Source organism: Nuphar pumila, chromosome 6 (assembly GCF_984573655.1).
Source record: "Nuphar pumila chromosome 6, dmNupPumi1.hap1.1, whole genome shotgun sequence".
In the NCBI taxonomy this organism is placed as follows: domain Eukaryota; kingdom Viridiplantae; phylum Streptophyta; class Magnoliopsida; order Nymphaeales; family Nymphaeaceae; genus Nuphar; species Nuphar pumila.
The window spans coordinates 6,399,570-6,420,263 of NC_143254.1; the positions used below are offsets into that span (position 1 = coordinate 6,399,570).

The 20,694-nt window shown below is 33.8% G+C and overlaps 1 protein-coding gene across 1 annotated transcript; it reads left to right on the top strand.

Annotated features, from left to right (window-relative positions):
• The first annotated feature begins 184 nt into the window (after positions 1 to 184).
• Positions 185 to 17,185, top strand: LOC149833773 (mRNA splicing factor, thioredoxin-like U5 snRNP). The gene is made up of 6 exons (XM_090009848.1): positions 185 to 298; positions 404 to 473; positions 1,028 to 1,160; positions 2,034 to 2,191; positions 12,504 to 12,570; positions 16,876 to 17,185. Exons 1-6 carry the CDS (start codon positions 244 to 246, stop codon positions 16,972 to 16,974), a joined length of 582 nt encoding a protein of 193 aa, XP_089865974.1. The 5' UTR covers positions 185 to 243; the 3' UTR covers positions 16,975 to 17,185.
• Positions 17,186 to 20,694: the final 3,509 nt, after the last annotated feature.

Consider the following 20,694-nt stretch of genomic DNA (forward strand, 5'->3'; position numbering starts at 1 on the left):
CAGCTTCATGTTATGGTGTTCCTCCCAATCTTGGACAAGCAATCAAACACTCCTACAAAAACCTAATTACGATAATCGCCTGGCACTCCCGAGTCAAGGACGGGCAGAGGCGTTCATGTTGTGAGATGAGATAAGGTCGGCAGCATCGCACATGTAAGGTAGTTTCGTCATCGTAAGTGAGAAACGGATGTCGGTTGATGAGTTCGTGACGGATGTAGCCCTCAGTTTTTTCTAAATGACCAAATGATCCATGTTGGTTTTGTCTCCAACGTCTGCTTAGCCGGCGATGCATCTTCAGGCGATTGCATCTCTCTCTCTCTCTCTCTCTCTATATATATATATATATATATATATATTCTTCTTTTTCTTAATCTCTTTACGTTTCTTTAACCTCTGGATGCAGATCCCCCAAATTTTAGGGTTTTGGAAGAGGATTTGAACCTTCATCCGGACACGTTTGGTTCATCTTGGAGGTATCAACAGCCATAAATATGTGTTATGAACTTATGAATGGCAGATTGATGGCACGATAAAGTGAATATGTTGAAATTTGCATGCGTTCAATATTTGCTGAAAAATCATGATGTTTTTCAAGTTCTTTTGAAATCATGGTTCATCAGCAACAGTAAAAGAGTGTAATATAATGGTTTTGTTTGTGAACGAGGATGAAGTGGGGTGTTGTTATCTGTTCATCGCTTTATTTAATGCAAGGTTCCCCTGCCTTTCTCATTATACAGTAGTTAATTCCATGAAGTTCCAGCTAAACTATGGACATAATGCATGCGGGAGCACCTATGCTGTTGTGTTATAGATGGGCATCAAGGCACCATATTTTGTTTATTTATATTTTAACTTGCTCATATAAATAAGGACATATATCAGAAGCAGCAAAAAATTCTTTTCTAGAGAGAATTGGAGATGTTGGGTAATCAAACTTATGAGTGACCATCACGCAGCTTACTAACTCTTGATTCTTTGTTAAGCGGAACATGTAAGATCTATGACTCAGGAAATTTGTTTTTCGCAGGATGAGTTATCTGTTGACAACACTAACGAAGAAGCGTGATGTTGACACCATTATCAGAGATACAATTGACAAGGTTCTTGTCTTGCGCTTTGGCAGACAGTCGGATGTTGGTTGTCTCCAACTCGATGAAATTGTATGCTTTTTTGAATCTTTTACTTCTTTTTTCCACTTGTTATCTAGCTAGAATATAATCCCTTTTTTAAGTTTACGTGATTTCTGGTTTTCAAAGAATTGGCTGCAGTGTGATGAAAGCTAATCTTAGTTATTTGTTGGCATATAAAGATTCCATGGGTTCATGAGTATCTATTTTATTCAAGTTTTCCATTTGGAAAGCACATGTTGGATACTCATTTTTCCGTCCGTGACATACTCCCTTCATTGTCACAAGGGAGGCCATTTTCTTTCATTATGAATTTTAGTCTTTGTTGATTATTGGCTTTTAAGTCATTTAGTTTCTGCCTAGAAAAGAACTTTTTTTTTAATTGAAATTGTTAGCTTCTTGCTTATATAGATCTTCTTTCCCAATGGTGAGGGGAAGCTCAGTATCGCACATTGTGTTAAAACTGGAAATTATCCATGTAGCTAATTCTATACGTCTATTAAACCCCCTACAGGCTTTTATTAGAACCAGATCTTTGTCATTTCTCAAATCTTGAGAAGCGGTTTCCTTCCTCAGAGGGAAATCTTAAAATCTTCAAGAATTCTCTTCTGCTCATTGCTTCATATCTAGTACCATCTTGCTGCTGTTGTGTTATTCTTGGTATAGTTGTTATTCTTGCTGCTTCTGATGAACATGGATATAGGCATACCCACCAGATGCAGTTTACAAGATGACTTCCCTGGTTCCCTTGCTAGTTTCATTTTGATGAAATGATTAACTTAGTATTCACATTATCCAGCTTCTGTACGATCTTGGCATTCCCGTATAGCATTCTTGCTCTTATTATTTTTGTTTTGTTTTTTTAATATCTGTTGTCTAAGCTATTATTATCTTATGTTTCAACAGCTCGCAAAATCTTCACAAGAAATTTCCAAGTTTGCAACTATTGCTCTAGTAGATATTGATTCTGAGGAGATCCAAGTCTATGTTAAGTATTTTGACATCACAATGATACCATCTACTGTCTTCTTCTTCAATGCACATCACATGAAAATGGACTCCGGGTACAATATTAACTCTTATGTCAAATTTCTCTGTATAAATTTTTTAATTTTATTTTTCATGATTCTTTGCAGCCATTGCATTTTGCAATATTTAAATGGTGTGCATTCCTGGAGAAGTGTACTTAGATTTTGAAATTGATCACTGATGTTGGATTGACACACGTTAGATTGAACAGCATTGTCCTTATATCTAGTTCTGATGTTAGCTGACAAGTTTCTACCATTTAAAAGTCATCTCCCTCTTTATCTCATCTACCTTAAAAAAACCTTTATTGAGATATACTTGAAACTTCTGCATACTGTTATCAGATTTGCATTGGACAACTTGTAGTCTGGCTTCAAAGCTGTCTTAGGCCCTCAGCAACTTAATGGAAGAAACACCATTTATAAATAGTGATAAGTTTTAACCATAATAAATAGATTATTGTTTTTTAATGAGAACTGCTTGAAACAGCTTTGAGTATAAATTTGTTTGGATGTGCTAATGTAAAATTATTTGAATCGACTAAACATAGGTACAAGCTATGGAAGGTCCAAACTAGATCCTAATGTTGTTAAAATACTTTGTATATATATACATATATATATGTATATATTTTTACATATATATATATATTTATATATATATGTATATATTACCTGATATACATATATTTATATATTCTTATAAATAGACATATATCAGGGGCATTTTGGTCTTTTTGTAAATATCGGTCAATAGGGACCTTATAGTATTTTAGTTAGGTCTTTTTTATTTTTATTTTTATTTATTTTTTGAATATTGTAAAGGACTGTTGGGAAGCAGTCCAACTAGTCATTGGACTGCTCCCAACGGTCACACTTCTGACCATTGGAGGCAGTCCAACGTGTCCTCTCCTCCTTGGTTATATGTATGTTCAAGCTCTATAAATAGAGCACTTTGTAACCTTTTTATTTGCTTTTAAAAATCATAATAGTGAAATACAAAAGTCTCTTATTCTCATTGTGTTCTTTGTGATTTTATATCTTTTTTGTAAGGTTGTTATTGATCCTTAGTGATCATATTGTGGGTGTGCACTTGTGTAGCCCTTTGTTGGCATTATAATTATGCATATCTTGTTTCATTACATGGTATCAGAGCTTAGGGCTCTTGAAGTGTTGAAAGTTATCTTAGGAGTGCTCTTTTTGTGGTGGTGGTCTTCAATCTTTATCTTTCAACCTCAAGTCTTTTTCATTATGGGAGAAAGAGATTCCGCCTCTATCATCTCCTACAAACTCAACGAAAGCAACTATTTGATGTTGGCTACCGCAATGGAAAATCACATCAAAGGTAAAAAGTTTTGGGAGTTTGTTAGTGAAACCAGTAATGAACCCCAACCTAAATTAACAAGAAAGAAGGAGATCTAGTCAAAGCTCTATCCGAAGAAGAAAAAGAGAATGATTTGCAAGAATACAAAAATAAGTTGGAGGATTGGGAAGCTAACAACGCTCAAATACTCTCATGGTTCATGAATACCATGGAGTTTAAGATCGCTACCAACATCATGTTAAAAAAAATATGGCTAGACTATATTATCTTCAAGATAAGGTACGTAATACCAAACAAGGAGATAAGAGTATAAAAGACTTTTATTGTCTCTTATCCCTTATTTGGGATGAATTAGGTATGTTAGAACCAAAATGAGAAGGTTTGGCTATTGAGATGAGAAAATTATAAGTTTAAAGAGAAAACCTTTTCTCTTTTCTATATGGTCTCTGACTGGAATTTGAGCAAGATAGGTCCTCTTTACTTCATAGGACTTCGACTTCTTCTATAAGTGGGGCTCTTGCTCAAATTTGTCAAGAAGAAACAAGACTTAGAATATACAAGTCTAATGACGAAGTTTTTGCCTTATCAAGATCCAAAAACTTTGTAAAAACTTATAAACCACCTTACTTTAAAAGAAAATTCAATGGAGATGACATAATAGGGGAGGATACAAGGGTAAGATTACTTGTAATCATTGTAAAGAATCGGAACAGATAAGACCGGATTGTTTTAAACTAAAAAAAGTGGCCTCTATAAGTGAAGAACCTCAAGAATCAAAGAAATGGGGCAACTTCAATGATTTGACAATTACCCAGATAGCGGAGGTCGTCTCACAAATACTAAAATTCACTCCATCTACATCCAGTGTCGTCATCTCCTCTTCTTCTCCTCCAGGTAAGTCTTCTTGGATTTTGGATTCAGGAGTCTCTTTTAATATGACTCATAATGAGTCTCTATTATTCGATTGCACTAATTCATATTTTTCATGTGTGTCAACCGTCGATGGTACTTCTTTGAAAGTTAAAAGTATAAGAAGCCTCAACAATATTTAAAAAAAAAAATTATTTCAAATCTTAGGGTTATTCCAAAATTAGATTTAAATATTTTTTCAGAATCTCAATTTTTCAATTATGTGTGTAAAGTATTTTTTTTCATCTAAGGCTTGATAGGTTGAGGATCTTCAGTCAGGCTAGCTGATTGAGTAAGACCGTAGAAGAGAAGATCTTTACTATATGGATTCCTTATGTTTACCTAAAAACTCTTTTTGTAATCATATCAGAGAAATTAATTTAGATCTTTGCCATAAAAGATTAAGACACCCAAGTATATCCAAATTATTTCTTTTTCATTTTTGAAAAATTTTTGTAAGGATAAAGAATTTGTATGGGAAGATTACTTGGAAAAATGCAAATAATACCTTTTGGATCTAGAACTTATTTGATTAATGAAATCTTTGAACTAGTGCATTCAGATGTATGGGATCTCACTCCCGTTATGTCAAAAGATGGTTATTCATATTATGTTACATTCATAGATGATTTTATTAGATATACTTGGATTTACTCTCTTAAACTCAAATCTGAAGTTTTTTCATACTTTAAAAATTTTCATAATTTTATTAAAAAACAATTTAAAATAAATATTAAAATCTTCCGCTTTGACTCAGGGGGAGAGTTTATTTTAAACGAGTTTCAATCCTATATAAAAACTTATGGCATTTTACACAAAAAATCTTGTCTTAGGACCCCCCAACAAAACGGTATTTTCGGAAGAAAACACCGTCATATTATGAAACTACTAGGACCCTACTCATTTCAAAAGAAATTCTAAAAAAAATTGGGCCGAAGTCGCTCTCACCGCGGTCTATTTAATAAATAAAATGTCTTCTCAAACTTTGGAAAACAAATCTCTAATTGAAAAACTTTTTAAAATTTCTCCCGATTTGAAAAGATTGAAAGTCTTCGGATGTCAATGTTTGTGCTTCTTGATCTCTCCTAAAGTTATAAAATGTGTTTTTCTTGGATATGCCGAAAATAAAAAAGGCTATCAAAGCTATGATCCAAAAAAAGATAAACTTTATGCCTCTAGAAATGTAACATTTCTTGAAAATAAAAATGGATTTTATCTTGAAAAACCAAAGGAAGAATTCGAGTATGCCTTATTGTTTGATTTGTTACTTAAGTCCAATAATGAAATTATTGATAATGATGATAGTGATAATTTTGAGTCAAATAATAGACCAAGTAAAGCAAGAGAACCAACTCATAACCTTTTACAGTACTCCAGACGAGATAACGGGGAGCATCCATGTGCTTTTGAGAAGTATAGTCAACCAACAAATATTGAAGAATTTAGTGTTAGAAGATCTGAATGGATACGTAGGCCTAAAATAGGTTTGTCTTCTGTGAATCCTTCTTTCCAAATTATAGGGCATGTCTTCTAGGAGTTCATTCATATCATGAACCATCTAACTATAAAGAAGCTAAAAACGTAAAAGAATTGGTAGAAACTATGAAAATAAAATTAGATGCATTACGTAAAGCTCATACATGGGAAGTCCAACATCTTCCTAAGGGAAATAAGACAATAGGATGTACATGGGTATTTAAAGTCAAAACTAAGATGATGGTTTCCTAGAAAGATATAAAGCCAAATTAGTTGCAAAAGAATATTCTTAGGAATAATGAATAGATTATGAAGAAACATTTGCTCCAGTAGCAGGATGACCAAAGTTAGGACTCTAGTTGCAATAGCATCCATTAAGAAATGACCTATATATCAGTTAGATGTTAAGAATGCCTTCTTAAATGAAAATTTAAATGAAGAAATTTACATGGATCGTTTCTCTGGCCTGACAATTGAAAATGACTTGGTTCTTCGTCTTTGAAAGACTTTATATGGGCTTCTTGGTTCTTCGTCTTTGAAAGACTTTATATGGGCTTAAACAAGCTCTTAAACTATGGTATGTTCGTTTTAGTGGAACTATGTTGAATTTTGAATTTAAATTTTGTTATACTAATAAAACTCTTTTTGTGAGATCTACTAATTCCTCACTTATTATTTTGCTTTTATATGTTTTGATGATATGATCATCACTGGGAATAAGCAGAAGAAAATTGAAGAAATTAAAATTATGCTTAAAAAATCTTTTGATATGGCTGACCTTGGTTTTTTGAGATATTTATTAGTTATTGAAGTAGCATATTTGCCAAGAGGATGCATTTTGTCTAAAATTAAGTTTGCAAATAATATTGTTACGCGATCAGGAATCACATATACAAATTATGTTGATACTTCTGAAGTGATAAATACTAAAATGAGAGTTGAAGATGGAGTTATATTAGATGATCAAACTCCTTATAGGCAACTTGTCAGATCACTAATGTTCTTATCTATTACTAGACCAGACATTGCGTATGCAGTGCAGCAAGATAGTTTCAGCATGCGCCTACATCAGTTCACATGAATGTTGTGTTAAAAATAGTTCGAAACATAAAAAAAACTATATCTAAAGAACTATTCTTATCCTCTTTATCATCTTTAAATCTTATTGCTTATACTGATTTTGATTGGGGAGGAGATCCCAATAACCGTCACTTAACTATGTGTTTTTGTGTGTTTATAGGTGATTCTCTCATTTCTTGAAGATGTAAAAAGTAATAGAAAGTGTCTTTATCATCCACGAAAGCTGAATATAGGGTGATGACTACAACAATAACCGAGATCGTGTGGATGAGATCCTTACTCTCAAATATGAGTGTTGATGTTTCAGAACCTTTTAAGTTATGCTGTGATAACAAAAGTATCATATATATAGCAAGCAATCGTACATTTTATGAACAAACAAAACATATCGAGATGGACTATCACTATGTTTGAGAAAAATACTTGAAGGGGATAATTACTTTACCATATGTTCAGTATGAGTTTCAGATTGCAAATTTCGTTACCAAAGCTCTTCCTCTACCACATTTTTTGTTTCTTCTTAACAAACTTTCGATGATCTCACAATTAGTTTGAGGAGGAGTGTTAAAATACTTTGTATATAATTATATATATGTATGCATATATATATATATATGTATACACACATATATATATGTATACTTATATATATATATATATATGTATACTTATATATATATATTCTTATAAATATACGTATATCTGGGGCATTTTTTTTTGTAAATATCGGTCACTAGGGACCTTATAGTATTTTAGTTAGGTCTTTTTTTTTTTTGCTTTTTGAATCTTGTAAAGGACTGTTGGAAAGCAGTTTAACTAGTCGTTGGACTGCTCTCAACAATCACATTTCTGACCGTTGGAGGCAGTCCAAATCGTTGGACTGCCTCCTCTCCTCCTTGGTTATATGTATGTTCAAGCTCTATAAATAGGGCACTTTGTAACCTTTTTATATATGCTTTTAAAAAGCATAATAGTGAAATACAAAAGTCTCTTATTCCTGATGCAACTTTTTTCAATAAAGCATTTTAAAATATATTTTCAATAAAAACGTTTATGCAAACCGTGCATCAAATCATAAAAACCGGCTCGTACGAATGGTGGAGTCCGGGTCGAACTCAGGGAACGGAAAATACTTTGTATTCAAGTACACAACTAACTACTCTTTATTGCCAAAAAGAAAATTCAATTAATTGAGTAAATAAGGAGAGAGAAAGAGAGAGTGCAACCCTATGCAGATAGGGATGGCAGTGAACCGGGGCGAGGGTGGGGGACAAGGTCTCCACCCCCGCTCCGTTTCAAAATCTGAACCTTCATCCCCGCATCCATCCCCGCACAGGGATGGATTTTAACCTCCACCCCCGCCTCCATCCTTGTTTCATGTCCTCCATCCCCGGTCCAAACGGGGGTGAGGCAGGGCGGGGCCTCGTTTCTCCTCGGTCTATAGTCATTCCTTAAAGGATTGGAGGCGGGGATGGGGCAGGGCGGGGGAAAGCATAAGTCCATCCCCGCCTCCATCTCCGCACAGGGATAGATTTTAACCTTCATCCCCGCATCCATCCCCGTTTCATGCCCTTCATCCCGGGTCTAAACGAGGCGAGGCGGGGCCCCGTTGTCCCTCGGTCCACTACCATCCCTATCTGCGGAGGACTTTAATAAATGAATAACGGCCTTATTATAACCCCAATTAATTAAAATAAAAGAAATTCTAAGCTAAAAATAAAATAAAAGGATCTTCAATGCTTGAGTCTTTTGAGTCCCCTTATATCTTCTACTGTTTTTCTTTTTGTTCACTTTTGTATGTGTTTGATTAATGGCTTTTTGTCTATTCATGAAGGGTTCCCTGAGGGGCACTTCTGAGGGCTTTTTGAGGGGACCTTTTAGGGACCTCAGAGGGCTCTTCAAGGGTAAAAAAAGGGACTCACCGCATGTTCAATCGCTTCCTTGCAAGACACAAAATACAAAACGCAAAACAAAAAAAGAAATCTATGCGAAAATCAAAGGTTAGTCTGAAGAAAAATCACAAAAACATGAATTAACTATTGTGAAACAAACTAACTAAACATGTAATCAACATAAACAAACTAACACTAGATGACAAAATAGTAAAACAAACTATCTAAAAAGAAACTAATTACTTGACAAACTACTAACAATATAACTACTTGTAACAAATATGAACTAACTAAACTAATGTGTAACAAGCTACTAACTACTTTGAAACAACTCACGACCAATTAACTACTCAAATTAAGAAACACATGAATCTAAATTAACTAGATTTAAATTACTGAATTAAATCTAACTAAGATGGACTAAAACAAATTAACAAATCTAATTCAAGAACCACGTGAACTAAGAAAGGAAAAACTAATTAATTAAAACAATGCACTTTGACTAATTTGCAAAAGAGCCTTAACTCTAGACAATTAAAGCATATGAATTCAAAACTACTTAAGATAGGCTATCTTAATCTAATGAAACTAGTATCAATGTAAACAAAGGGTCACGGCTGAGTATACTAACAATAAATAAAAGGACGTTAGGTTAACAAATTCAGCCTACTTGCAGACCACTTTAAAACGAATAAAAAAATCAAGTAGACGTCAAATAACATAAACCATGTGACTAACCTATGACATGAAACATGCAAGCAAATCTAATCTATTCTAACTAACCTAAACACAAATACATAAATCGATTCTACTTAATGCATGCTAGAACATTTGAACGAATTGATAACTCACAGAACTATAGTTGGTTAATTTCTAATGAAGTCACACAACGAAATTAATCCAGCGTAAAACACAATGTAAAAAAAAAAGAGAAAATGCTGAAACTAAATAAAACAATGGCACGCAGATTCAATATACACTGAATAAAATAAAAATGCTGAGACTGATAAATAAAATAAAGCACAGATTCAATACCGGCTGAATAAAATACTATGCAGTGACCGAATAAAACGCTGGGATTAAAAACCGATTGAAATAATGAAAAAAAAAGAAAATGCAGCAACTAACTAAACAAAGAAAAGACAACGAAAATGAAGAACGCAACTAAGAAAACTTATTCTCTTGATATATTACCTAAACCGATAAAAAAAAATAAGAATATATATGCTAGGAGATGAGGGAGAAGAGGCTCACCTACGGCTTACCTCCAACGGACTGGTTGAGAAGAATAAGGTGGCTGATCCCTGGCTGCATACGCACCTCCCCGACGAAGAAGACAAGGCTGCCAGCGACGACGAGGATAGAAGCAAGACGAAGAAGAAGAAGAAAGGAGGAAAGAGGGAGAAACCGGCATGGAGAGAGAGAAAGCAAGGGAAGGAGAGAAGAGAGAGAGGGAGAGAGGGGGGTGTGTGGTTCAGCCAAGAAAAAGCAACCCCTCTTGGCTGAAAAAAGAAATATTTATAACGCTACTCTAGGTCAAAACACAAGTTTTCAAAAAGAGTCTGAAATATTTTCACAATTTTCAAAAGAGTTTTCCTCTAGAAAACGCTTTTCAAAAGGGGTTTAAAAGAAAATTTCCTAAACTAATTAAAATAAGTTAATTGCAGCCTAATCTAACTAAATTCTAAGTACGAAAACTCTAAAACTAATAAAAATACCGAAAAAAAACACAAGGTTGGATAAAAAAATGCGATATTTTCTCGAAAATCCAATCTCGAAGCGAATTCTCGAAAACAACAATAAAGATGGGGTTTCAGTGTGATTTTATCATGGATCATGCATAAATAAAGATGAATAAAATGCGAAATATATGCATGATCAATTCTCATTGTGTTCTCTGTGATTTTATCTCTTTTGTAAGGTTGTTATTGATCCTTAGTGATCATATTGTAAGTGTTCCCTTGTGTAGCCTTGCGTTGGCATTGTAATTATACACATCTTGTTTCATTACAAATGTATACCAAATCTGAGATTTATCCAAAACATTTATGTTGGATCTAACATAAATTTGGATGCTGGTTGGAATTGGATAGCAAATGCAATCTGTTTCAGTTGGGATCCTGCCTAATCCACCCCGTTTTGACTTTTTCACATGAAAATTCATAGGGTTTTCTCATATTCAGTGAATCTAGTACCACATGGACTCATATATATATATATATATATATATATATATATATATATATATATATATATATATATATATATATATATATATATATATATATATATATATATATATATATATATTGGAGGAAAGAAAAGACCACAAGGACTCGGATCATAATTGAATCTGGAACGTTGATGTGAGATCTGAGTCTGATGTGGATCCAAAATCTGATCCACTGTTCATAACTCAAAATTCAGATTGAAATTTTCTTTCTCATTTGGGTATGAATCTCTTGCATAAAGTTCAGAGTCTTCAGACATAAATTCTGATTAGCCATTGTTTCTGTCACATGGATACAAGCACATGCAGAGTGAACATGAAACAGATTCAAAGTTTTTAGTTTTTTAAAGAATTGAAACACAAGGACACAGACACACAGAGAGATATGTATGTGTGTGTGTGTGTGTATATATATATATATATATATATATATATATATATTGTGAAATTTGTTAGGGATCATGTTAGAAGTGCTGACTGTGTGGTAACATGTCCAGTGATATTGTTCTATTACTAGATAATTTACTAGCTGTGTCATTCTTGTAATATGTTAGAACATGTGCTAATAGTGGCTGTTAGGGATGCACAACGAGCCGAGCTAGCTCCGGCTCAACCCGTTTAAGCTCGGCTGGAACTCGTTTGAAAAAATAAATGAGCCAATCTTGAACAAGGGTTAAGGCTTGGTACACATAAACGAGCCAAGCTTGAACAAGCAGTCCAGCTTGGATAGGCTTGGTAAGCCCGATTAATCTTGGTTTACATAGTTATATAAAGAAATTATATATATATATATATATATATATATATATATATGTTCTTTTTTTTTATATAGTCACAAAGAGAGGACTTACCTTAATGGGTAAGTCATTGAACTTCTTTGAAAGTGGCCTGGGTTCAAATCCCACCACTTTCCTTTCTTTCAAAAAGGCTTTTAAGTTTTAACACAAATTTCAAAAAACTTTGATAACCATTTTATAAAGTTGTTCAGCTTGAGCCTGACCGAACTTTGCTCGATCTCGACTCAAGCCGATCCCGGACAAAGGTTGTTCAAGCTCGGCTCAAGCTCGAGCCGAGCTTGAACCACCAGATCTTCTCGAGCCGAGCCAGCCCAAGCTCGTCTCAAACCCTCCTAGTGGCTGTCCTGTAATAAGTCACACATGTTAGTAGTGGCCGACTTGTAACTTTGTTATTCATGATCTGAAATATAGCAAGGGTTGTAGATTAACACATATACCCTAACATATAATATATTAATGGAAGAAATGTCCACTCACATTTGGACAATCTCCTTTGGCTGCCTATTCTCTTTTCTCCTCCAGTATTCCTTTCTCTATTTTTTTTACAGTGCCTGTGTGCATCATCATAAATTGTTTTGGCATGTTTTCATGTTATTATTTGAAGCAAATAATGAGGTATCTGCATGTCATTTGCATTCAGAACTCCAGATCATACTAAATGGATTGGTGTCTTCCAGAGGAAGCAAGATTTTATTGATGTTGTTGAGGTATGTAAACATTGTAATTATAAACTTTTGTTTCTCCCTGTTAAGTTTTGCATATAAGTAACGTATCAGGACTGGACATGATGCCATCTTGAATCTTCTGTATATCATAAAGTACTTTTCTCGTGGCTTTCTAATCAATATTGTACATAAGAATAATCATATTAGGATCAATAGATCATATAATCTTTGAATACATGCAGCTTTCTGTGTCAACTTTAAACATGATGAATAAACTCTACTTGTAAAAGTTTTTCATCGAGTGGCGGTACTAATAATGTTTTTCCATTTGTAAAACATTGTATTCTAATAATTAAAGATACATGCCAAATTTTGTCCTCATATTCATAAGAATGGAAGGTTTTGGAGGGCTTTCTGTTATTTTTATATCTTGTTTGTAGTTTTACTTGCATGGATTTCTTGTTTGAATGTCCTTATATCTTGGAGGTACCATACTTGTAATTCAGTGGATTCCTTATTTTGGCCTCTTGCAGTGCATTATGTTGATTTACATGTCAAGGGAGGGGATTTGTGCTTAAGTTTATCTCGATGTCCTTCATGTGACACAATCTCTACTTGTGGCAGCTATTCCAACAATGGGTTGAAATAGTGGGGAAGTTCCCTGTTTTAATGCAACCCTCTTGTGTGTTGTTTGAAGTTATTACAATACAATAACTAGTCTCAATTTTCTGGATCAATGGGCACAAACAAACTTTCTTTCTGTCTTACGAAGGGATGTCAATGGATTTGGGTTGGGTCAGATATTTGGTTGAATTCAAATCTGATGGTTGGATTCAGTAGAGAAAGTAGCACCCAAATTCAATATAAACCATAGCCAATTAGCAAATTGAATCAGGTTTCAGTATCACCTTTTTCCATTCATCCAGATCCTATTGTGAAAGATCTGATTAGGCTGGATTCAGTACCACCTAGATCCGAACTGGGTCCGACCCGTTTACATCCATACTCTTGCAAAAAGCAAAACAGAAATAAGATACATTTTCGACCATCTGTTTAACTGTGTCAGAAAGCCCCTAACAGTGGATACTGGAATTTCACCTTCTATGATTATAAACATGTACTCGAGTTGCCTTTGATCAACACTCTCTATGGACTGGATTTGGATGAAGCAAAGTAACTAGGATTTCTCATGTTTTGGGGTTTCCTACTACTTATTACTTAACAATGCCCTATTTACGTGATACTGCTAAAAAGGCAATGACAATCTAGGTTTATTTATTTATCCTTTTTTTTAAAGCCAAGGGTTGTGAAAATAACATATTAACATGCTAATAATTAAAAAAACAACATATTAGCATGGAATAAGAAGTTTAAACTTGGTCACGTCCCTTTGATGTCCTACAGAAAGACACTGTAAGTCTGTAACCTTGATCATTTTTCTTAAAAAGAATTATATAACTTGGTGGAGATAGGAAAGGTCTGAGCTGCTTGCAGCTTGGCCTAGCTCAGCTTGCGTGGAGCTCATGAAATAGGCAAGGTTACCGAGCCACAAGTAGAAACAAACCAGATTTTGCTCGACTCCTGACTCCTTTCTCTTAGGCTTGATTTGCATCCAATCATGAGCCCAAGCTTGATCCATTCTTATCATACGTCTCTAAGCTTGCTGATGATCAAGTGTGGCACTTAAAATCTGGAATACAGGCTCTTGCATTAAATGTGAGTTATGGAAGGAGATAAGATATTTCCCTTTCTAGACGAAATGGTATCATTTAGGCTGGATCTGGCGTTTCTCACACAGAAACAAGACCCAGCCCAGGTATGTATATATATATACACACCTGCACCCACATTTTTTGGAAGTGTCGTAGCCGCATCCACACCAGCACCCATACTTAGTCCAGATAATAGAAATCTCCCTGCCTATGGCCAATCCCATTTATCTTCCCTGATTATTGATCCTGCACAACACAATCAACAGGAGAAAATGTGGCATTACAATTGTATTTAGTAATTTGGCGAATAGAAAGAAGGTTCATGGCTAGAGAAGGAACATTGTAAACTCGAGAGAGATTCAATTTGCAATCAGGATAAGAATTTGAGGAAATACAACCAATTTTGAAAACTTACATAGAAGACTCATCTGCAATGCAAAACACATCACTACAGAGCTGACAGTTGGTTAGAACAAATTCATGGGTTGTCATTTGACATGAGGCCCCGGAATCTATCAATCACCCTGAAGGACAATCTAAGATACCTGTGAAGGCAGTACCGAAAGAAGAGGAGCAGAGAAAGAGGGAGTAGTCACTGACTAAGCAAGGAGCTGCAACTGCTGGATCTGCTCCATAATCTGAATCTGAGCACCGCTCACATGCTCTGAGTGACCCTTCATAGAAGAAGCACTGCTCTGGACACCAATACTACCTCTCTGACTGCATCTCTTTGGGATTAGTACCCTCATCTCCAATAGAAGCTACTACAATGTGAACAAACTGGTTTTTTAGTTTCTTTTTTGTGAGTACTATTGTATATAACAATTCTGGATGTTTTAACAAGTATATAGATGGTGGTTGGGCTTCTTTTTTTCCCTTTGATGTAGTTCGTAGGTTAATGCTTTGGGTTTAAGTAATGGTCAACTTTTAATGTTTAGAGTGTTTTCAGTTAAAGCTGTAGGGTTTGTTTTCAGTTACCTTTAAGTAACTTTCTATTTTCATACTAGTTGTTTTATCAAATATATAGGTAGCGATGTGTTTTTTTTTTCTCCTTTTCTCATGTTTGTGGGTTTGTAAGTGTGGCTTCTATATATATATATAACCTTTAAGTCGCTAATCTATTTTGCTTACTAAATGTTTTTTCCAATATATATATATATATATATATATATATATATATACACACACACACACACACACACACAAGTGGTGGTTGTTTTTTTTTTCCTTCTTTCATGCTTCTGTGTGTGTGTGTGCCTATCATTTTTTTATAGCTAGGGTATTTTCCAGTTAGACTGATAAAGATTTTGCTGATGTTTTAACAAATGTTTTTTCAAATAGACTCAAAGATTTTTTTGTTGTTTTAACAAATATTTTTCATACTAGATGTTTTAGCAAATATATAGGTGGCCATGTATTTTTTGTTCTCCTTTTTCATGTTTGTGGGTTTGTAAATGTGGCTTTTTATACATACATACACACATATATATAATAGAATATATATGTATGTGTGTTACCTTTAAGTCGTTATTCTATTTTGATTACTGGATGTTTTTTCCAATATATATATAGGTGGTGGTTGTGGTTGTTTTTTTCCTTCTTTCATGCCTCTGTGTATGTTTCTAATTATGATTTTTTTTATAGCTAGGGCATTTTCCAGTTAGACTCATAAAGATTTTGCAAATATTATGTTACCTTTAAGTCGTTATCTATTTTGATTACTGGATGTTTTTTCCAATATATATATATAGGTGGTGGTTGTGGTTATTTTTTTCATTCTTTCATGCCTCTGTGTATGTGTGTGCGTATGATATTTTTTTACAGCTAGGGTATTTTCCAGTTAGTCTCATAAAGATTTTGCTGATGTTTTAACAAATATTTTTCCAGTTACACTCAAAGATTTTGCTGTTGTTTTAACAATTATTTTTTCAGTTAGACCCATAAAGATTTTGATGTTTGGGTTTCTTTTTTTCTTTCCTTTCTTCATGTCTATAGGTGTGTATGTGTGATTTTTATACATTGGTTGTTTTTCTGTTTGCCCCATGTCTGGTGTTATAATTAACTGCTGCTAATAATCATGTAGTTCATAAGTTAATGTTTTGTGTTTGCATGTTGGCGGACTTTTTTGTTGTCTCTCTCTCATGCACAAAAACACTACTTTTATATCGGCAAGCAAGGCTTTCAACACACAACCACTTGGTTTTGCTTCATTGCTAATTCTGGGTGAGACCAAGTACAATGGTGCTTTTCTTCTAGATGGATGGTATTTTTTACTTAGTTTTTAAATAAATAGGCCGGGGGAGAAATTACAGGTGTTATTACAAAGAAATGTGGCAGTAGGATTTTTCCTTTTGAAATTCCTTCCTTTCTATGTCTTGCCCTGAAGAATATGACCCGCTTCTGTAACCATGAGACACTTATGCCTCTGTTTAATGTCAATATTGTGCATATGTTTCTGATTCCTTTAGCTCCCATTTTATTGGTGTTATCATTTGAAGTGTTTTCCATATGAGATAATTATTGCTTCCGTTCAATGTCATTACTGCGCGTATGTTTCTGATTTGTTCTCCTTAGAAATAGTTTCAGGTTTCCAAAAACTAACAATGTTGATTGTGAGATTTTGATTCATTTGCAGGCGATATTTAGAGGGGCTATGAAAGGCAAGTTGATTGTAAGTTGTCCTCTGCCTCCGGAGAGAATACCCAAATTTAAGTTGTTATTCAGAGATTTGTAACCAATAACAATTTCTGGATCATAATAACATGTAATTCATGTATAGTCTTTGCTCACCAGTGTCTTTTGCATCATCATGAAATAATCCATTTTTAAGAAGTGGGAGGGCTCACCTGAATTTTAGGCTGGAGTTCATCCGTTTTAAACTACTACTACTACCAACAATGTCTTGATTTCAGTTAAATTGTGGCATATAAAGGTATCTGAAATCTTCTTGGGGCTATACAAGATAGCTGAATGGTTTGGTTGCAATGTCATTTTTCTGCTATTTTTTGCAATATTTTAGGGGCTTGTTTAGGAAATCTCGATGTTGAATTTTTTTGACATCAGCTAAAACTGTCTACTTTTGATAAGGTGTTGTTTGAATCTGGATGAGGCAGCTTTAGCTTGGCTTGATCTAAATGTTATTCCAGTCCACCTGAACCCAACTTGAGGAACATATGGGTTGGCTTGGGCTACAAATTTTCTTGGATGTCCAACCTGATGCAGCTGTTCCAAGTGATGTGTTTTTTACACAGAATAATCTGAATGCCTTCTAAGTTATATGGGTTGGGATTCCATTTTTTTTGGCTCACATAATCCAAGCTTGAACTTGAGTGCTTGTTATTTTGAGCAGGTTTGGATACACTTTGATGGTTGGATACTCGATCCATTGATAGCCCTATTGGTAAATTCCCATGCTAATGCCTATGGGGGAAATAAAATATTAAAAATGATCATATTGTCATTGCAAAATGGCATGTTTCTTGAAATGCCTACCAAATTTATAAAATCTCTTGCATATCCAAAATTGCTCATTCTCAACTTTTTAAGGATATTTTTGCCTTTTACACGTGCTAACATGTGGAGGTTCACTCAATATATAGGTATGTTGTAGAAAGTTCGCAACTTTTAATAAAAAAAGAGATTTTGCGAACATCCTTGAATACAATAGGACCTTCGCAAATTTCAGGACTTTCATGAATATAACTTGTGAGCTTCACTTAAGTAAATACTTCTCATGGAGGTTCACAAATAAGTGAGTAAATTCGCAACTGCCTGTTGTGAATGCCTTTGACTTTCGCACTTTAAGTTTTACTATTTTAGGGTTTTTTCATAAATATATATTTATTGATATTGTAGATGATTTATGTTTATTTTTTTGTCATTTATTTAATATCTTGTGCTTGTCTTTGAGTAATGAGGTTAAGGTTTATTATGCATAAGCATTCAATTAGTGTAATGAGGTTGGGGTTGACTATGCACAAGCATTCAATGGGGTTAGGTTTTTTGTACATTGTTAGTTTTTAGAGTGGAGTGATTGTTGTAAGTAGTTTTGTTAATTGAATGTATGAATGATATATGGATGACCTTTTGTCACATGATATTTTCTTTAGATAAATGATATGGTGTGTGATTGGTATAGGTAGTTAATAAAAGCCTCGGAAAGAGTTAAAATGCACTATCGTAGTGCCAATCATATTAATTGAAGACCTATAACAATCTAAAAAATAATAACTTTAATGAATTTGTGGTTTTGATATATTGTAAAACCAGATATGGAGAATAGTTATTAAGCCTTCAGTATAATTATTTTTTAAACATAAATAGCCAACAAATATGAATATATATTTTCGACGATGATGACGTAGAATCAATGCTATTTAACAGTGATGTTTACTTAAGGCTCACAAATTTAAACATGAAATAATTGCTTTTGTATCGAAAGAAGCAGTAGTTGAAAGTGATATACAAGAAGCAATTGATAATGAGAATCATGCGGGAAATGTGCATCTATTTTAGACACCATTTATTATGCTAAGTCCTTTGGCCAACATTCAACTATTCCAAACAGTGAGCGATATTGATGTTTTTAATATGCACGTGGAGGGTATGTAGTTGCCTGAACCAATTAGGGATATAGATGTTCCACATGCATGCAATGAAGAACTTTCATGGATAATTGGTGTTGTATATGATCGTAGGATCACTGTAGAGAAAGTAAAACTATGGTAGCAAATCAATGTTATTGATCTTCATCGTAATAATTTAGATAACATCTAGTCTTTCAGGGCAGATGATATAATTAGGTACAAGTTGTTGGACTTTGTAATTTATGTTTGAGATGTAAGTGTGATGACGAATATGTTAGTTTTATAGTTAATCATGAAATTTGAAAATGCATAGAAGTTGCATACATAGAAGCAAATAAAGTGATAAATATGATGATTTTTTATTTACTTTGTGCATTCGAGCAATCAATTAGTCGTAGCAATGATCACGCCGATAATGGATAATCAAATGATGATGATGATTATATCATGTGAGATGGGGATGACTAAAAAATGATGAGAGGATCAAGATATTGATGGCATGACATAATTAATAGTTGATGCAAATGATGCACAAATGACAATTGGAAAATTGAATCCTTGGTATGTTGTATAAGTTATATGAGCATTTATTGGGCAGTAGAATTGTGTTATGTTTTTATATTAATTTAGCATTGTTAAATAAGTCCTCATTTATTGGATTCTCATACAATGAAGAACAATTGAAAATTATTGAAGGAGAAGCATCTGAGTTGATTGACGAGTTGTATAACAAAAAACTTAATGATCGAGAATCTTTTTAGTAATTAACAACAAACTCAAATAATGGAGACATTGTTGTCAGCAAAATGTTTAATGATCTAAAGCACTATTGTGAGCTTTTGAAAGATCATGTGATCAAGAATAACTATAAATCAAAATTCTTGGAAGGTAACAATAATAAAATGATTATCGTATACACAAAAAAGAACTTGCAGGCTATAAGTGATTGCCCCTAAAAGATTCATTGCACAAATGTGTATGGAGCAATGTTCTTTTAAGTGAATAAGTATAAAAGATAACATATATGTGGTGGATCATTGAGCATCTTTTGGGTAAAAAAAGTGTTTGCCTCATAGATTGCAAGTGTTATTCGCAAACGCCTGCACGATAACCTGAAAATGATTTAAAAAAAATCATCAATGACATCAATCGCAAGAAATATGTAAAGATTAGTTACAAACAAGCATTACATAGACGTGAACACATGAAGAAAGAACTATATGGTTCATATGAAGACTCCTTCAAAAAACTTCTTGCATACTTGGATCATTTGATTAAGGCATACCTAGGAACGATAGGGTTCATTAAGACTAATAAGAAAAATCGATTTAAGTACATGTTTCTATCCTTCCGTTTGTACATCAATGACTATAAAAAGGTACCCTCCAGTTCTTATAGTAGATGACACATTCTTAAAATAAAAATGCATAGATATATTGTTATTGACTCATAGTATTTATCCTTGTGATGAGATATTTTTTATAACATTTGCAATTATAGATAATGAGTCAAAAGAGTCATAAACATGACTTTTTGAGTCTTTGAAGCATGAATTCACACTTTGATGAGTTTAAAGAACAAATAAAATTGACTATTATCTCAGGTAGGCACACAAGGTTAAAGTATGTCATCCCCCACATTTTTCTTAGATGTCATGTTAGATATTGCATGAAACACTTGACATAAAAATTTATAAGAAATTTGGTTCACCACTCAATGTACTTTGGTGAAATGCAACTCAAGCAACCATGAAACCATAATGCATAATTTCTTCTTTAAAAAAAAATCTGAGAGCAAGATACAACCACATGTGCTTATTTTGCCACCGATGTAGAACTACAATTTTGGGTTGCATCTCACTTTCCAAG